At 38.9% G+C, this 17219-nt stretch overlaps 1 protein-coding gene across 2 annotated transcripts; it reads left to right on the forward strand.

Moving 5' to 3' along the window:
- Nucleotides 1-52: 52 nt before the first annotated feature.
- fam135a (family with sequence similarity 135 member A) lies at nt 53-16257 on the forward strand. 2 transcript variants are annotated; one of them, XM_063491414.1, is made up of 21 exons: nt 53-313; nt 2216-2345; nt 4582-4661; nt 5427-5566; nt 6585-6655; nt 6767-6940; nt 7208-7334; nt 8275-8428; nt 9001-9078; nt 9405-9454; nt 9896-10054; nt 10181-10254; nt 10408-10562; nt 10713-12654; nt 12775-12935; nt 13027-13118; nt 13227-13324; nt 13548-13699; nt 13858-13968; nt 14086-14199; nt 15121-16257. In XM_063491414.1, exons 2-21 carry the CDS (start codon nt 2269-2271, stop codon nt 15324-15326), a joined length of 4215 nt encoding a protein of 1404 aa, XP_063347484.1. In that variant the 5' UTR covers nt 53-313; nt 2216-2268; the 3' UTR covers nt 15327-16257. The 2 variants fall into 2 exon arrangements, with proteins under 2 accessions (XP_063347484.1, XP_063347485.1); XM_063491415.1 differs by lacking the exon at nt 9001-9078.
- The last annotated feature ends 962 nt before the right edge of the window (nt 16258-17219 follow it).

The following is a 17219-nucleotide window of genomic DNA, read 5'->3' on the forward strand; positions in this document are numbered from 1 at the left end:
GCTGCGTCTCCGGTATGTGCAGCTACGCGCAGTTGAGAGGCGTACAGCTGGAGCAGCGTCTGCTGTCAGCTCTTCAGATTGAGCACAGTTAGCTCCCTGCTTAGCAAACACTGCTCACAGACATAACTACATGGACGAGTGACGCTGTGTAACATTTTAACGCCAATTTTTCTATCAAGCTGACCGGGCCGGGAGGAGAAGCAGTCAGCGGGGCATTGTTTTCTGTCCGCACTTCACTGTGAGAGGACGGCGAGAGGACTGAAATTTGAGCTAACGTTGGTTAGCCGGCTAATGTTAGCTTCCCAGCGAAATGGTGAGTAGCGTTAGCTTGACTGCGCAGCTAATGTTACCCGGTGGCAACTGTTCAGTGGGTGGCTAGCGCTGCTAAGTGTTACCGTTAGCTAAGGCACTGTCAAGGGAGACTGTTTTCAGGGGGGTGGTCTGTTAAAGTGTATTGTCTTTGCCGATTTTTTCCTAACATTTTCTGATCCTTTTGGGGGGGAAATATGTTTTGTTAGCTTCCCACCTGTAACCGAAATGAAATCCTTGCAAAGATTCTACCCTTCAGCTAGAGACCTTTGCTGCCTCACTCCTTCTAGTTATAGCATCTAAATCTTAACGCTAAGTTACAACTTAAACAGCTGTTTATTTCATTGTCTGTATTGGTTTGGGGTTTTAGCTGTTGGCTCTGTAATAGAAGAAACCATCGAGCCGACCGACGTCTTAAGGCCTTGTCATGTATATTTTAACAGAACTAGATGTTTAGATTTTACTTTCCCTGAGGTGTCTTAAATTTTCTTAAGTGCCGGAGACATCGTCTTATCACCAATCGCCGGGTTGTTGGTCGGGGAAATGTGTAATTTTGTTTTGGTGGTGTTTTTTTGTTCTAAAAGTGACAGTTTTGTGTTATTGTTACGTTTGAACAAACGTTTCAGTGGATACAGCTCGCACTGGCAGGTTGTTTGGTGTATTGACAGCAACGCTTCAGGATTTCGGTCAACGCCTTACTTAATCTTTTGTATTCTCCACGTAGATAACTTTTGCTTACAGACCTTGTCGGAGATGGGCTTTTGTCTAAAGACTAAACCTGATAGACCAGTTGCTGCTACAATCCCAATACCAAACTTTCAATGCATCATAAATCCATAATGTTATCAAAGTGTTTGTACTGAAACACTTACACAGCGGGGAACTGTTTGACAGGGTAACGATGTCAAGTTTTCCATCACATTATTATAGGTCTTGCAGCTTAGTTACCTAAAGCTTAACAAAAGCTGCAGTCACTGATTTGATCTAATTTAGTCTGGTATGAATTGCATTTGGCTGCTCGATTCATACAAACTAGTTAATCAGTCGACTTGCAAACTCAGTATGACCATAAAGTGTTTATGCTAGGCTTGCAAAGGGAATTGATACCCAAAACAAACATGACCACAAAGGCAAATTTACCCGACGGTGTCCTTGTATGTCCTCTGTGTTTTGCCCACTTAAGGTTTTTTTTTTTGTTGTTGTTGTTTTGTGTTTTTAAAGCAACAGAATTCAGAAAGGGATATTAACCTTGGATCTTGTCAGGCATCTGTGTTAACCCGATCAAGTTCATGGTGGTCTTTTGTAGCTCATTTCTTTTCACTGGCATGAACAGCTATTATATCTCCCAGTGGATGATTTATTAATTTAATATATGACTAATTTAGCAAGCGTCTGCATGATTGTTTTTGCCAGCTTTATTTTGTCTCAGCTACGGCCAGAAATACTATACACCCTTGTCTTAAATAAGGTCTAAAGTAGGTCTGTGTGTATTTCTAACACTACCATTTGGTAATATTGTATTTCAGGGCTATTTTGTGCAATGTTATTAATAGTATTTTCTCATATCCTGTCATATCAATTCTATAATTGTTATGGGCTGTTAACTAATTAGGCCCAGGGGACAGCATGCCTCGTGTGCCAAATTTAGACCTTATGCCCTAATAACTAATCTAAAAATGAACCCAACTGTTATATATTCTTAAACTCACTCTTGTGACTGCTGGTGATGTTTTCTTTTAACTGATTTGACCTTGGGTTTCTTTTCATAAACCTAGTCGTTTTTCAGCTTTTTAGAAGTTCTCATTCAGTTTAACTCTGTGGAAATACTGTATTTTCAAGTGTAAAGGTTTTGCAATAACCTGATTGCTGGAACTAAAATGACTAATTTGATTACTTTTGCCTGCAGGCCTACAGGTGTATCCCAGATGATGTAAGGCACCTCTGCCTGTAGAGACCAAGATGACTGAAGTCCAGGCCACAGTGGAGTTCTCTGTGGAGCTCCACAAGTTTTACAATGTGGACCTGTTCCAGAGAGGGTGAGTTTTGTCTGAGTGTTTGGAAAAGTAATTCCATGTTTTCTTCCTGGCATGAGTCTAAGAGGGATTTTATCCATGACATGGATTTCCCCAGAATATATTTATATACTTTTACAATGTGTTATGCTAAATATTGTTCAACTGTGCTGGAATGTTTTTGAAGAAACCCGAACAAGCTTTGTCTTGCAGTTTGCATTAGAGAGGATCAGGAAGTGTTCGCTGAGTGTCCCAGCCAATGTAGGACGCTTGGCAATGTTGTTCAGACCTTCAGGGCACTCACAAATGCTCTTGTACAGACAGTACAGAATATGCAAATCAGTACTTGACTATACTTTTTCAGATATGTAAATCTACCTCTTTGTTTTGATAATTGTTGTTATTACACCACAGTGATAATGGAGATAAAGATCATACTGTAAATGTATTTAAACTGTAATTTTTACAGTTTGTAAAAAGTACTCAGTAAAGAAGTTTAGTAACTTTTGAAGCCATGCAGTGAAGTATACCATGTGAATACAGATGTGGAGGAGTTCCTCTTTTCTAACACATTAAATTTGAATTTGCATTTTGATTATCATATTGCCGCTGGCGTGGTAAAATAGTTAAATGATCTACCGTTAATTGAAGCATGAGCATTGATGCTTTAGGATGCCTAAATATAGCATGCTGTGAATAACAATCAAACATAACTTGAATAAACAAAAACAAATAATGTTGTTTTTGCAAATGTGCTTAAATTTTGTAAAAGATAGCTGACTGTGGTACAGCAGAATAACATTTGATCTGGCAAGGTTGGCTACTTGGCTGTATTTAGTGATAATTTTAGAAACCAAATTAATTAGAGGTGGGAATCACCCCACAATATGATATTATTACAATTTTTAACATTTTACAGTTATGCAAAGTCACAGTATAAGTGATTATACTATGAGTATTTCAGTAACATATGTTACTTATTAATCTGGCACAAAATGTGGAGGGGAAAAGAATCTATAATCAGGCAGCCACTTTTTTGGGGGGGGCATTCAAGGAGGTTGCTGTCCTATTTTTACTTGTGTGACTGAGCCACTGCTTGCTCTGAATTAGGACGTAGCTTTATCAAGCTTTGTGTCCAGTGTTGGAGGATTTTATTTTTTTTCCTGTTTAAAGTTATGTCGGGATGGTGGTGCATTAGATGAGCCCTCTTATTCATTATATCCCCTAAGTATTTTAATGTATTTATTAAAATACCAATATTTGGTGTCTCTAGAAATTGGTGATTGTATATTTTTGGTTAAATACATTGTTTTAACTACAGCATACTATGTATGTGCCAGACTGGATCTAAGTAGTAATGTAAAGGCAGAGCTTGAGGTCATCATGTCAGATTTAAGAGATACATTTATCATTTTTATGGGCTGAGCTCACTTAGCAGCATAGCACATATTGCTCTAAATAAACCACTTACTGGCTTTTATTGTCTTCATTTGGAAGCTTCAGTCCAACTTTCCCCTTTCACTTGAGCTGTTACTTCCTGGTCCCTAATACAATTCCTCGTGGCTCTGGGCAGGATGGTGTCCAAAGTTTCCGTCATCCTGCCAGTTTGGAATAATACACCCCATGCAGACATTCTTTTCTTTTTGTAGACGTCCAGCACTGTGCAACGTTTAATGGAAGCATAAGGAAGGAAGAAAAGTGACTTGTGTTGTTTAAGCTGCAGTTTTGATCTTTAACATCTGGAAATTATTTTTTATAACAGCACTGTAATGATATGTCCCAGTGCTGAGATAAAACTCCTGCCCAAAGCTCCTGACTCATCAGTGCTTTAAGAGCTTAGGTTTACTACATGAGTGACTGCAAAAGAAAGTGCTCATTATTCATTTATTAGAGGTGAAGTGTCCTTTTACAAGTTGAAGCACTTGTAGCTAACCTGTGCGGTTTGTTCCCCTTTTACAGCGTGTCTAATAATGTTCAGGACCAAGCACGTAGAGCTGTCTTTCATGGATGTCTTCATTTTAGCTCTTTACTACTAGTGGGCTTTTAAAGGTTTAAAAACCTGAATCTTTTTGCTGAACTGAGCAGTCGTTGTCATATTTCCGGCCTGCTTATAGAAGAAAATGTCTGGGTGTTCATCAGACGTTAATGAAGGTGGTCTCTGCCTGTGCAGCTAGGATATCAAAACTTGTCGGGTGCAGGGGAGGTTGTCAAATGTCATCTTTATCGGGGAAAGACGTAAAAGATTTATATGTATTTACAGGTTCTACCAGCTGCGTGCCAGTCTTAAGGTGCCACCCCGCGTCCCACACAAGGTTGAGCCCAGTCTACTTCACCCAGGAGGTAAGTTCTTTAAAATGTGGTATGTAAATGATGAATGATAACATCATGCAGAATACTAAAGACAAAGTGTGATTGATTGGGAAGCAAAATGTGGTCTGTAATGTCTCTGTCATGAAAAGGCAATATTTTGTTAATACATTTGCCTAATTTGATATAGTAACTAAAACATGTATTCAAAGGTTGCATTAATATTGGTAAACCCGAAGCAGTGACTGTTCTCAGATTTTTCCTAATTAAAGCCATTAAATAAGGCTTTGGTAGCCTGCAGTATGCATTAAGTAGTACATGGCTAATTTTCTTATCAGAGGGCTCGATTTATACCTGTAACTGTATAGGTGATGTTGATTAACTTTTGCTAAAAAGTCAGGTAGACTTGGTGTATGCTATACCATTTATATTCTCAGTGTTTATCTAAGGTTTTGTTTATCTGCCTTAAAATGTAACTGTTGTTTAATACAAAACATTTGTGTCAGACATATAGGATCCTCGGTAGGGGATAGGTGTTTTGATTTCAGTTTTATCTTTATTTTGTAAAATTGTTGTTAGGACCAAATCTGCCACTGCAGCTACAGACATAAGATATATCTTGTCACATAATTTCCAATGTAGTTTGTAGAGATACCATTACATGCAATGAGTTAGTATTTCTATTATCTTTAGAAACACTATTATCTTTAGAAATAGTTATGTTAGGGCAGGATAGGTTATAATTCTTTAATGATAATTTTTCTTGGACACGCAATTAATCATCATAGTTTTGTCTAGGCTCTGATCTGGCGTTTCCTGCATCAGTCCAAGATGACGTCATCTGCAGCAAAACGTTCCAGATCCTGTATAAAAATGAAGAGGTTGTTGTCAATGATGTCCTGCTCTTCAAAGTGATGATGCTGCTTGATGAAAAGAGGGTACGTTTAGAAAATAAATATGTTGTTTTTACTTATACAAGGCATTTATTTTTTACAGTGTATTTGCCAATACGTCACATGAAGCAGAACCGGCTGTTGCACAGCTAAATATAGTCAGCGTTAAAGGTTTCTTGTTTTTCTGTATTGAATACTGTTGTGTCTATGGTTTATGAAACTGAGAGCGAGTCCTCCATACAAACATCTACCATCTGGAGTTGCGCTTCCCTATTCTGTGTTTCAGGAAAGGGAAAAAAACTGTTTGAGCTGAAATGTGGATGTTGAGTAAGATTTCTTTCTTCTTTTTTTCCCTCCCTGCAGAGAGGAAAATCAAAATAAATGTGCAACAAACATGCAAAGAGGTTGTCAACTTGTTATAAAACATTTTTAACAAATTTTGTCTTGTTAATTTAATATGCATTTATATTAAAGAAATGGTCTTAACAGGCAAAAACATTTTTGTCAAATTAGGAATCATAGACTCATTGTCCTAACTGTAAAGTAAAATCTAAAGAGTTAGTGTGGAACATGTTTTTGGTAGAAATGCTGGGTAATTCCTCCTTCAGACACAGGAGCACAATTTGGAAGTCCAGATGCTGCCTTCAGCCAAAAGCAGTACAGTATGAGCATGATGCGTCTGCAGAATATCACAGAAATGGAGACAAAGTGATTTTTCTTTCTTACTGACCCAAAGCAGTGCAGCTGTCAGAATGAATGTCTTCTCTGAAATTGCTTCTAAGGTTTTTGTGCCACTTTGCTTTTCCAGTGAATAAACAGATATGTGGAGTTTAGTGCATTCTGCTAGAACAGCAGAAACTGTTTTGACACATGGTGTGCTCTTGGGGGATAGGTCAAACAAACAAACGGTTTCAAAATGTATTAGGCCTATTAGAGTTGATACCATCAAATTACAAAAAACATCTTGGTAGCTTCAAATCAGCCCGGCACATATGTTGCTTTTTGCACGCAGGCTTTGAAGTTCACTATTTAACCACCAATTACTGTTTTTCATTCTCTTCAGGTAGAAGAGTCCCTCAATGATATGGATTTCCAGCTCTTCTTGGATTTATATTTCACAGATGGTGATTACACGTAGGTGTTGAAATATTTCATGTGCATTATACAGTGTTTTATAATTTTGACATTTGCATCTCTTATGCAAATAAGGCACTTCTAAGGTTCTTTATTATATAATTTCTGCAGGCCAGATGATCCAAACTCTCTACAGAATATCAGTGGTCGCACACTTCGTTTGCACTTTAGCCTTCAGCGAGGCATCCACCAACACATCAATGTCATGTTTGACTACTTCCACCTGTCTGTCATCTCGGTAGCCATCCATGCCTCCCTTGTGGCACTACATCAGCCCCTTATCAGGTCAGACAAGGGGTGATTTACCTTACTGAATATTCAAGCACAGCTCTTGAAGGTTTACATGATTTTATGATGTCATTTGACTTTGTTGTATGCAGCAAACTTCAACATAATGCCTTTTAAAATTGTTTTTAAACATGCCACAAGATCCTGTTTGAAGCAGTTAAGATAACTTATGACTTTGGGTTAGAATTAAATGTAAAGTAGTCAAAAGCTTACTAAAATCTTGTGGTGATTGCATGAGTTTGACTTCAGCGTCTCTTTTCCTAGTTTACCTCGACCCGTCAAATCTACATGGCTTAACCGCAATGCTCCAGCACAGAGCAAAGACTCAGTCATCCCACCTCTGGAGAACGTCGTGTTTGGCAGCACTTATGTCAAGCAAGTATCGCCAGATGTAAGTGGTTTCTTCTTATAGCAAACCAAATGTATCTGGAAATATTTGCTTTATTTATAGATGATTGTGAACCTCAGAGTTGATCTAAAAGATGCCTTTTGTGCTATTGTGTTGTTCCACAAATAGCACAAAGACTGCATTAAGTTAAGTAAAAAAATGACTGCAATCTAGTACTCAGTGTGCAATATGTTGTGGAACCCTAGTTATACTCTTATAAGGAGGAAAATGTAGACTTTGATTATTATGTTGACACAGTGGTGAATTTCACAGCTCTACACATCAAGAAGACCAGTGTGTTGCATAAATTGTTTTTAAAATGCTGAAGACGTGTCAAACCGTTGATAAATGGGGCACAAGAAAAGTATCAGATTACTTTTACATATGCCCAGGAATCATTTATCTGTTATAAGAGATAGGTGGGCTGTTAGAGCTTTTTCTAAGATTCATTAGTGTAACTATACCAGAGTCGTCCAGGCAGAACACTTGCAGTTCCCTTCATCACTCCACTAATATGCGGCATGGGGATAACAACCCATCGACACATTTCACAACAAGGTGTACAGCAGCCACTGTAAAGTAACTATTATAAGTAAAACAAATGCCTGGAAGTAACTCAGAATAATCTGTTATGATTCACAGTGCTCTGTGGAGATACTGTAACACCAGAGTAATGAGGCATTTTTAAATCATTTTCTTTCTAGAATAATTCTGTGGGGATGTTATACATCAGTCAAATGCTCTACCAAAAAACCCTAAAAAACAGGTGCCTCTAAATTCTCTTTATGGGCACAACAAATGTATATTTTTTTCCCTATGTCCAAGAGTTTCTGTTTTGGCAGTGGCTAATGAGCGAATTATCTACAATGTTAAGGTAATAGTAATGTTCACAGAGTTATTATTATTTTTTTATTGCCTTTTCTTTACCATTTTTGTTCCTCAGGGCAGGACATTCCTGGTATCTGACCAGTGTCTGCAGCATGCCTTCAGTCTGCACCATAACCTTTGCTCCAATCTCCTAATAGCCTACCAGGGCCTCTTTGGGTACTTCACCTCCATTACTAAGGACCTGCCCTCCTCTCATCGTATGGAATTAGGTATGCAGCGTTGTGCATTAATATCAGCATCAACAGTGTTGTTACTGCAAGCTGTAAAACAATGCATTATCCCTAAATACAAGACTTAATTAAATAAGAATTTGTATTTATTTTTGCACACTTTTTAAACTTATAGCCTCTGAGGAAAAAAACAATTTTCTCAGAGTTGCGCACAATTAAATATAATACTTATAGCTTCTTAATCATTTTTTTGCAATCAGTGGATTGTCATTGTTTTGTTTTTCTTTTGTGTTTGCTGTGCCCAAGTTTATTGTGAGGCCATATCATTTCACTTGACCCCTACACATTATCACATTAAGCCCTGTAAACAGACTGCACAAGCAGCTTACTGAGTTGTTTTAGATATCTAATCAGGTGATCTTAGTTCATTATACTTACAACACTTGCTTCCAGTAGAGAAGTCTGTTAACCAGTAGATTAAAGCCAGACACAACTCACTGTTGTAATTATGGCTTGGGAAACCCAATCCACACAACTGGCAGATAGTAACCCATCCTAGGGGGAAAAATAATGAAAAAGGTTAAACATGACTATATGTGCAATCTTACTAGCCAAGCCCAGCATGCAAGTCCTTTATGAGCGAGTACTCAGAAGACCCTATCCCCGAAGTCAAAGGCACGTCTACATAGGTATGTCCCAAAGTACTGTACCTCAACTCCGCTTGCTTTTTTCCCGCTTTTTCTTTTCACTTCACTTTCCTCCTTGTTGAAAACGCCATGGCCTCTGTATAACCCATTCTTTAGAAGCAAAATAAGCTGCTGTCATCTTTTTAATTTCTGTATACTCATCCTTTCTTTCCACCTTAATAACCAGGCTTTGGACAAAGAGTTTCTTAACACATTTAAAAATACTTTCTTAAACGAGTGCTCTCTGATAAAACTTTCTTAATGTGGTTGGATTACAAGGTCAGAAAATTTGTGTATGATTAAATAATTTGTTGAATTTGCTTCCTCAGAACAACTTGACTTAGAGGCCCGTCTGACTGAGTTATGTGAACAAGTCAAGGTAAGGCCTGTTCATTTCTGTTGTGTGTGTTTTGTTTTTGTTTTGTTTTGTTTTTTTTAGGGGGGGGGGGTTGCATAGAAAGCTTTATTTGCTGTAGGATGGGAATCTTTTATTATACCAAATGGCTCAAGGTGTGTCAGCAAATTATTAAGATACCATTGTGTCTGTGGCATTTGTGAGCAAGCATTGTGTTGCTTCTGAGTTGATTGAATAGCATTTGAAACTGAAAGTATTTCATATTTATGTAGATCAGATAACCAGTCTTTTGTAGTTTGCTCCCTCAAGTCTGGCCCAGATAGTTGTGCCCTCTCTGCATTAAAAGTAATAGAGCATATTTTGTATAGCTTTTGAGTATATTGTGATTGTACATTTTGAAACTTGCTTTTAGTTTATTGCTAACTTGAGCCCCCTGTTGGTTGACTTGTATGTTTGTACTTCTAGCAAAAAGCAGAGTCACCTGATGAGCTGGCAGAACTAGTTAATATGAACCTGGCTCAACTCTGCTCTCTGCTCATGGCTCTCTGGGGACAATTCCTAGAGGTTGTGTCCCTGCAGGAGCATGTTGCTGCCATACTAGCTATGGAGCATCATACACTAAGAGTGAGTTCAACTTTCTAAACCTACTAAACATTTTGCTAGTGGTGATAATCTTTACTGTTTTGATCCAGAACTATTCTCTTACCTCCACAGTATAGACTGAATTCTTATTTTATACTGTTATTACAGGTAAGGCGGTTTGCTGAGGCTTTCTTTTGTCTTGAACATCCAAGACAATCCGCACTGGCATATCAGGAGTTACAGTAAGTCAAGTTGGCATGCGTGCCTTGATTGTGAAATGTAGCATTCCTTTTATCAGGCCTGGACCAGTACTTACTTGCCTGACATACTATAACTTTTCTCTATCTGAGTTGTTGTCTGCTTTTTTTTCTTTTTCTTTCTGCTCCCTCCTTCAGTGCTCACAGTCACCAACAGATGACTAATGCGGTCAAAAGCTCCAGCTACTTCTTGTCTTTGCCTCCACTTCCAGTGGAATGTGCTGACCTGGATGGTGATGTTAGCTCCCTACCAATCATCTTTGAGGATAGATACCTGGACTCTATCACTGAAGGTCAGTAAAATTGTTTTGTTGTTTAGTCATTATTTTGTTTAATTAGGTATGTTTCTGATTTTTAAATATATTTATATTTTTGTTTTGTGTCCTTTTTGGGCTTTTGTTGTTGTTGTTGTTGTTTTGGTTTAACTTGGTTGAATCTTGAAGATCGGGATGGACCCTGGCTGGGCATGCACAATACAAGGACTGGCTCAGTTTCTGCTAAAACAGACAAGCCTAATGCAAAGGACCTCTGTGCAACAGCCAGCCCAATACCTGAGTCACGATGTGCCCCTGTGGATAATCCCTGGCCTGACAACTGTGATCCACCACCTAAGTCCAAAGGCAAGTCAGTCAAACTGAAGAAAAATTCAAAGGCTGAAAACTCTAAGAAGCTGATTAGACAAGGCTCTAAAGACTCTGTGGTTTTGGTGGGCTATAAGAACCTCAAAGCTCCCTATGGTGCCACCAGCTCAAAGTACAAAGAAGGGGAAGTTGCCCTTAACCAAGTTGAGGAACAAGGTACTTTACTGGGGGACACAACTAGTCATTTAAGGACTAATGCCAGTTCTGTTTTTGACTCTGTTGTCACATCAGTACATTCTGGAAACCGTGCTGATGATTCTGTTGTGGACAATAATGTAACTAATGCTGCTTGTCAGAAAGGTATTTTTACAAATCCTACAATCTTGGACACTCAGAGTAATCCCCAGGCGGGTACTGGGGCTGTTGCTACATGTAACCAACCGATTCCAAAAGACAAACAAGACCACAGTGGCCAAAAGGTGCCACAATGGTCTGCTGGACTAAAACAAAATGAGGTGGAAGGAAGTAACAAGGACCCATGCCAACATGATAAAGTAATGGTTCTACCATGTCAGGCTGAAGGAAGAGTCAACAGTAATATTCCTGAGATTACCCAGACAGACCTCTGTGACTCACAACAGTCTTTTGTGGAATCTGTATTTGAAAGGCCAAATAAAGAGACGGCACAGCGCAGCCAGTCCTGTGTAGTCTCAGTACAGGTAAAGAGTGATTGTATCCGACTAACAGACGGAGGAGCCCCCAGTGCTTCATCTCGCCTCTCAGACTCAGGCATTGAAAGTGAGCCCAGCTCCTTTGCCACTCAGCTTGTTCTAGGACAAAACACCTGTGCTGGTGTATGTGTTGGGGAATCTGGTGTTGCTGCGGCCCCACAGCCTGAGAGGGCCCTCCAGAGTTCTGCACCACGCCCTGTTCAGCATAGCACAGTGCAGAAGCCTGGAGGGGCTGGAGAAATTCTGTACCCAGAAAGTATCAGCGCTGTCAGTGGAGTCCAGTCATCTCTCACTTCCATCAACTCCTTGCCTTCAGATGATGAAGGTGAAGGCTCCTCTAGGGCCTCCAGTGGAGCTGAAGTCCGTGGCAGGAAATCGAGCATCTTGGTGCAGGAGCAGAGTTTAGTCTTTTCTGGAGATATCAGCGGACGGCCTGATGCTGCCTGCAAACCTGACACTGTTACAGGGGATTCCCAACTTGGAAAGCCTTCCTTGGATTTGGAAACAGACCCCAAATTAATATGTATTTCTGACTTGGGACTACAGGAAGCAGCCAGCTCTGGATATAAGGAGTCCCGTAGTGAACCTCATACAGCCTGCCCCTCCAGTAACTCTGCCACCACCAGTAGCACTGACCTGGTAAAACGTGGAATGGTTGAGAACTACTTCGGCTCATGCTCTAGCACAGATGTGTCTGAGATCAGCCCTATAGAAACATCTGCTATCACACTGGGAATTCAGACAGGACCACAGGTTGAGGAGGATGAGGATGAGACAGAGCATGAGATGATAGAGAATGGTTACTATGAGGAAGGTGACGGCTACGCTTTTGTGAATGGTGTTGCTGATGATGAGCAGGTTGGGGATGCAGCTGCTCAAGAGACAAATCTTTCATTTGAACAACTTGGCATTGGCTACCTTCATGAAACAAAAGATTTATCAAAAGCTCCGATCTGCTCAAACATAACCACCAGCAGTGTTGGATATAGCTTCGGAAGACCTCCCTATTCAGCCACTTCCCTTTCTTCAAGCTTGCAGTGGTATGAGTGCGCACCCACACCACAGATGAAAGCGTGAGTCATCTTTTTTCTTTTCAAAATATCACTTAATGTCTTCATGCACACACTTGTCAAATTTCACACGTTACAGATGAATATTCATCCACCTGTGGCTTTTGGGGGTTTTTTGTGCAGGTTTATTAAGGCCAAGGAAGAAATGAAGCAGCTAAAGCTTCCTGGTTTCTTGTACAGCGAGGTGCCTGAGCTGGCATCCACTGTGCCCTATTTCAGCATGGAGGAAGATGAAAGCTGTGAAGAAGGCATCCATCTCATAGTCTGTGTCCATGGCCTGGACGGTAAGAAAATGTTCTGAGAGTTGCTTTTGAAATCAGTTTGCTTTTTAATTAAAAAATTAATGGATGCATTTTGTTCCCTTTATTGCTGCAGGTAACAGTGCAGACCTCAGACTTGTGAAGACCTACCTGGAGCTTGGACTGCCTGGTGCTCGTATAGACTTTCTAATGTCGGAGAGGAATCAGGTATAGATATGAAAATAAACCTGGAAAATAGTTTTGTTTTTTTTTGTTTTTTTTTGTTTTTTTCAGATTTTCATTGCCTTGTTTATTTAATACTATTTTTATCTGCAGAATGACACCTTTGCTGACTTTGAGTCAATGACGGACCGACTGCTGGATGAAATAGTCCAGTACATTCAGATATACAACCTTACAGTGTCAAAGATAAGGTAATGCATTCTGTTAATCCAAATCTAATATCATAAGATAATTATTAAGAAATTGCTTGTATTTTATTGAACTTAGATTTAAGTTGGTGATTCAATTAACTGATTTCCAAAAGCATGTCTAATGCTGTCAAAGTATGTCAATGAAAGTGTTCCATTTTAATGTTGTTTGTTCTCTTTACATCTTTTTTTAATTTATTATTTTTTATCGATGTATCCTTTGCAGCTTTGTCGGTCATTCGCTGGGAAACCTCATAGTCCGCTCAGTTCTGACCAGACCCAGGTTTAAATGTTACCTGAACAAGCTACACACTTTTCTTTCCCTTTCTGGGCCTCACCTGGGGACACTATACAACAGCTCTGCTCTGGTGAATACAGGTGAACGTCAGAAGAGTTGACTGTATTTTCAGAGATTCCATATTTTAGTCAGCTTATGGGTAGCTGATGTTTTCTATTTATTTATTTTTTGTGTGTGTTCTGTCTCTTTTGTCATATTGATGGATCCTGTTAAGTAACTAATATAACTTTGTTTTTAGGCCTTTGGTTCATGCAGAAGTGGAAAAAGTCTGGGTCACTTTTGCAGCTGACATGTCGTGATCACTCTGATCCTCGCCAAACTTTCCTCTATAAGCTCAGCAAGAAATCTGGTAAGCTTTTTTTTTTTTTTTTTTTTTTTTTTAAAATAATTAAACCAGATGTGTTTTAGCTTGTATATTTGGAAGATCAGATTTATATATAAACCTTATACTCATACATCATTCTAGGTTTGCAGTTTTTCAAGAATGTGGTGCTAGTGGGGTCACTGCAGGATCGCTATGTACCCTATCATTCTGCTCGAATAGAAATGTGCAAAACTGCATTAAAGGACAAACAAACAGGTGGGTTGAAACAAGATCCTTGCTATGTGCACTGATATGACTTGCAAGTTCAAGATGTCTGGTAAATGCAGAAGAAAAGTAAGAAAGCCTGAAAAGCTGAGTCTTAAAGGCTCAGACACACCAAGCTATACATACAACTACACTGCACACTTATTGTTCAACCATGTAGTGTAGTTTCCCCCGAATGTGTGACCTTCAGTTCCGGTTGTGTGTTTAGACAGTGACTAAACTATTTTTGGCTCTGCCTTTTTTCTTTTTTTTTCTCAAATGATTTCTCCCTTCTTCCTCATTTTCAGAATTTTTTACATCCTTTTTCCTTTTATTTCTTTACTTGTCTTTTTTGTACATAAAGCAATAAAGAATAAATTATGATTTATAATTGATGTTGGCAAACTAATGCTAATCTATACACTGCTCAAAAATTAAAGGAACACTCTTTAATCAGAGCATCAAGTCATTTAAACTTCTGTGACATTGATATTGATCTGGTCAGCTAACTAGCCAGGGGGGGTGTTGTTAATCAATTTCAGCTGCTTTGGTGTTGACAACAAATTAACAGGTGCCCCAGAGGGCTAACAATGAGACAACCCCTAAAAGGGAGTGTTTTTAAGTTTTAAAGATGAGGAGAGACATTTTTTCCCTCTTCTTTTCCGACTTTCTTTTTTTTTTTTCCTACCATTTTTTGCATTTGGCTGGGGTCAGTGTTACTACTGGTAGCATGAGGATACAGATGTTAGTCCAAATCCTCTCATAAGGTACATCAATATGTGCCATTGCCGGAAGGTTTGCTGTCTCTTCCATTACAGTCTCTTTTTTTTTGTTTGTTTGTTTTTTGAGCAGTGTATGATTCTACACTATGATTCTCCTGTCTTTTTAAAAGTAAATGACTATAACCAAATTCTTTGGTCTTGTTTACACCAGGTCCTGTGTATGCTGAGATGATTGAAAACCTGCTGCTGCCAGTGCTTCAGAACAAAGACTGCAATCTAGTGCGATATGATGTCATTCATGCCCTGCCCAACACAGCCAACTCCCTTATTGGCCGGGCTGCTCACATCGCTGTCCTCGACTCTGAGATCTTCCTGGAGAAGTTCTTCCTTGTTGCAGGCCTCAAGTTCTTTCAGTAGAACTGCGACAGATTCAGACATTTGGCTGGACAAGAGGAATGTGGAGCGTATACCTCAACGCAGCTAAATTTTATTCTGATTATAGTATCTGGATTATCTCTTTGTTTTTAAATGCATATAACGTTTTTTTTTTTTAATTATTATTCATATAAGGAAAATTGTGGTTTCTGTCTGATGATGTTGGAATCAGTGGTTATGGATCTTGTTATTTTTTATTTTTCTACTACTTCCTTTTTTTTCTTCTTTTTTCTTCTTTGGAGGGGTGGTTAAATTATTTCCCCTCCTCATATGCTATATTTTCAGTGTTATTTATGTGCTTTGTTTTTACTTAAAACATTGTTTTACTCCATGTTATTCAGTTAATTTTAGATGCTGAACTGGAAATGTAGCTGCTACAAAAATGAAATGGCTGTTTTGGTGAGCTGGCCCAAGTCAATTCTGCACGTACTGTCCTCACCATTGCAAATGATTTTTTTTCCACCAAATTTAAGAGACACTGCATTGATTTGCACCACAACTACATTTTACAAGCTTTTGTACTGAAAATGGTCATTTGTACAAGTTACTTTTTTATCAACAATTTTCCATCATTTTTAATGGCAAAGATTGCATTTGAAATAGGATTGTTTCTCAGCCTTGGCTTTGGTTGAAATCTTTATGCTGTCTCTAACAGTTACAGCATTCTGCACATTTGCCCAGCCTGGCGTTGGGAGCGTAAAGCTTTGCCGACAACATGACATTTGATTACGGGGTTTTAAGCAATGATCATGATTCAGGAAAAGCACGTGTTGGTAATATGAACATTTTATCGAAAGCACTTGGTTAATCATTTGGTGATTATTTATGTTTAAACTGGAAGTGTTGGTTGAAACTGAGAAATGTTTCTTGGACAGTTGTTTATATATCATCATAATGTACCATTAAATATGCATACTATGAAGTAGGTATACGACTTGTCTTTTTTTCTGGAGTTCATTTCAGGATTTGGGAGCGTTGTCACTCCTAAGCATTTGGTGCATGTAGGCAAAATCTCTGAAATGTCAATCAGTAAGTAATACATCCTTATCTGCTAAATTTGATTAAAAGTAGGGTTGTGTAGCATATTATTTTAATTTTAACATTTATGTGCAACTTGTTCTTTTTCGATTGTGTTCATTGATCGTATTCAATGCAGTGCCAACAATTAGCCTGCAGATGGCGGTGTCATCACAGTTTGACGTGTTTATAGAGGTTCTTGTGTAGTGTGTTGATCCACAGGTTGTGTGCCTTGATCTGAAACTTACAAGTGACAATATTAATGCTTCCTGTTCTTAAGACGTGAGAGTAGGGTTTTTGCACTATCCCAGAAGGTTTAGGCGTGTTGTGAATTTTTGCTAATGGAGTTTAATTGTGTAAGTAAGTTGTTATTCCTAGAGTAGTTTTATTCTACAAAAATGAAAGTCTCGGACAAAATGTATCATACCCGTTATAAGTGGTGTTAAGTAGATTCTAATCATTTAAACAGAATGTCATTTCAGTCCGCAGTTCCCTGAACCGTAAAATCAGCTATTCAGTCTGATTAAATAGGGCCCCATTTAAAAACCCTGGATACACTCAACGCGGCTCACTAACCGGGATGATGCACATTCACGTCACGTGATTTCTGGGCGCACCTAATGCACAACATATTAATTTCGCAGGAAACAGTGGAAGTACACGTCGGAAACGAAAGGTATTTGAACCGTTTTAACACCTAGGCTTGCACAAAGTTTTATATACAGGTCGTGCAGCTCCTGTTTTCAAAGCCAGTGCTTGGGACCTCTAATTAGCACGTCTTACTACACTAACACAAAATGGGGGGAGTCTGCCCCGTCTAGTCAACAGTATCCAACTGCAACCCGCTGTAGGAATGTT

The sequence above is a fragment of the Pelmatolapia mariae genome, linkage group LG13 (assembly GCF_036321145.2).
Source record: "Pelmatolapia mariae isolate MD_Pm_ZW linkage group LG13, Pm_UMD_F_2, whole genome shotgun sequence".
Lineage (NCBI taxonomy): Eukaryota > Metazoa > Chordata > Actinopteri > Cichliformes > Cichlidae > Pelmatolapia > Pelmatolapia mariae.

Coding starts and splice junctions, on each gene's coding strand:
- fam135a (XM_063491414.1), top strand. CDS start 2,269: ATGACTGAAGTCCAGGCCACAGTGGAGTTCTCTGTGGAGCTCCACAAG. Junction 9,455..9,895: donor AGTTATGTGAACAAGTCAAG/GTAAGGCCTGTT, acceptor TTGTACTTCTAG/CAAAAAGCAGAGTCACCTGA. Junction 13,119..13,226: donor TAATGTCGGAGAGGAATCAG/GTATAGATATGA, acceptor TTTTATCTGCAG/AATGACACCTTTGCTGACTT.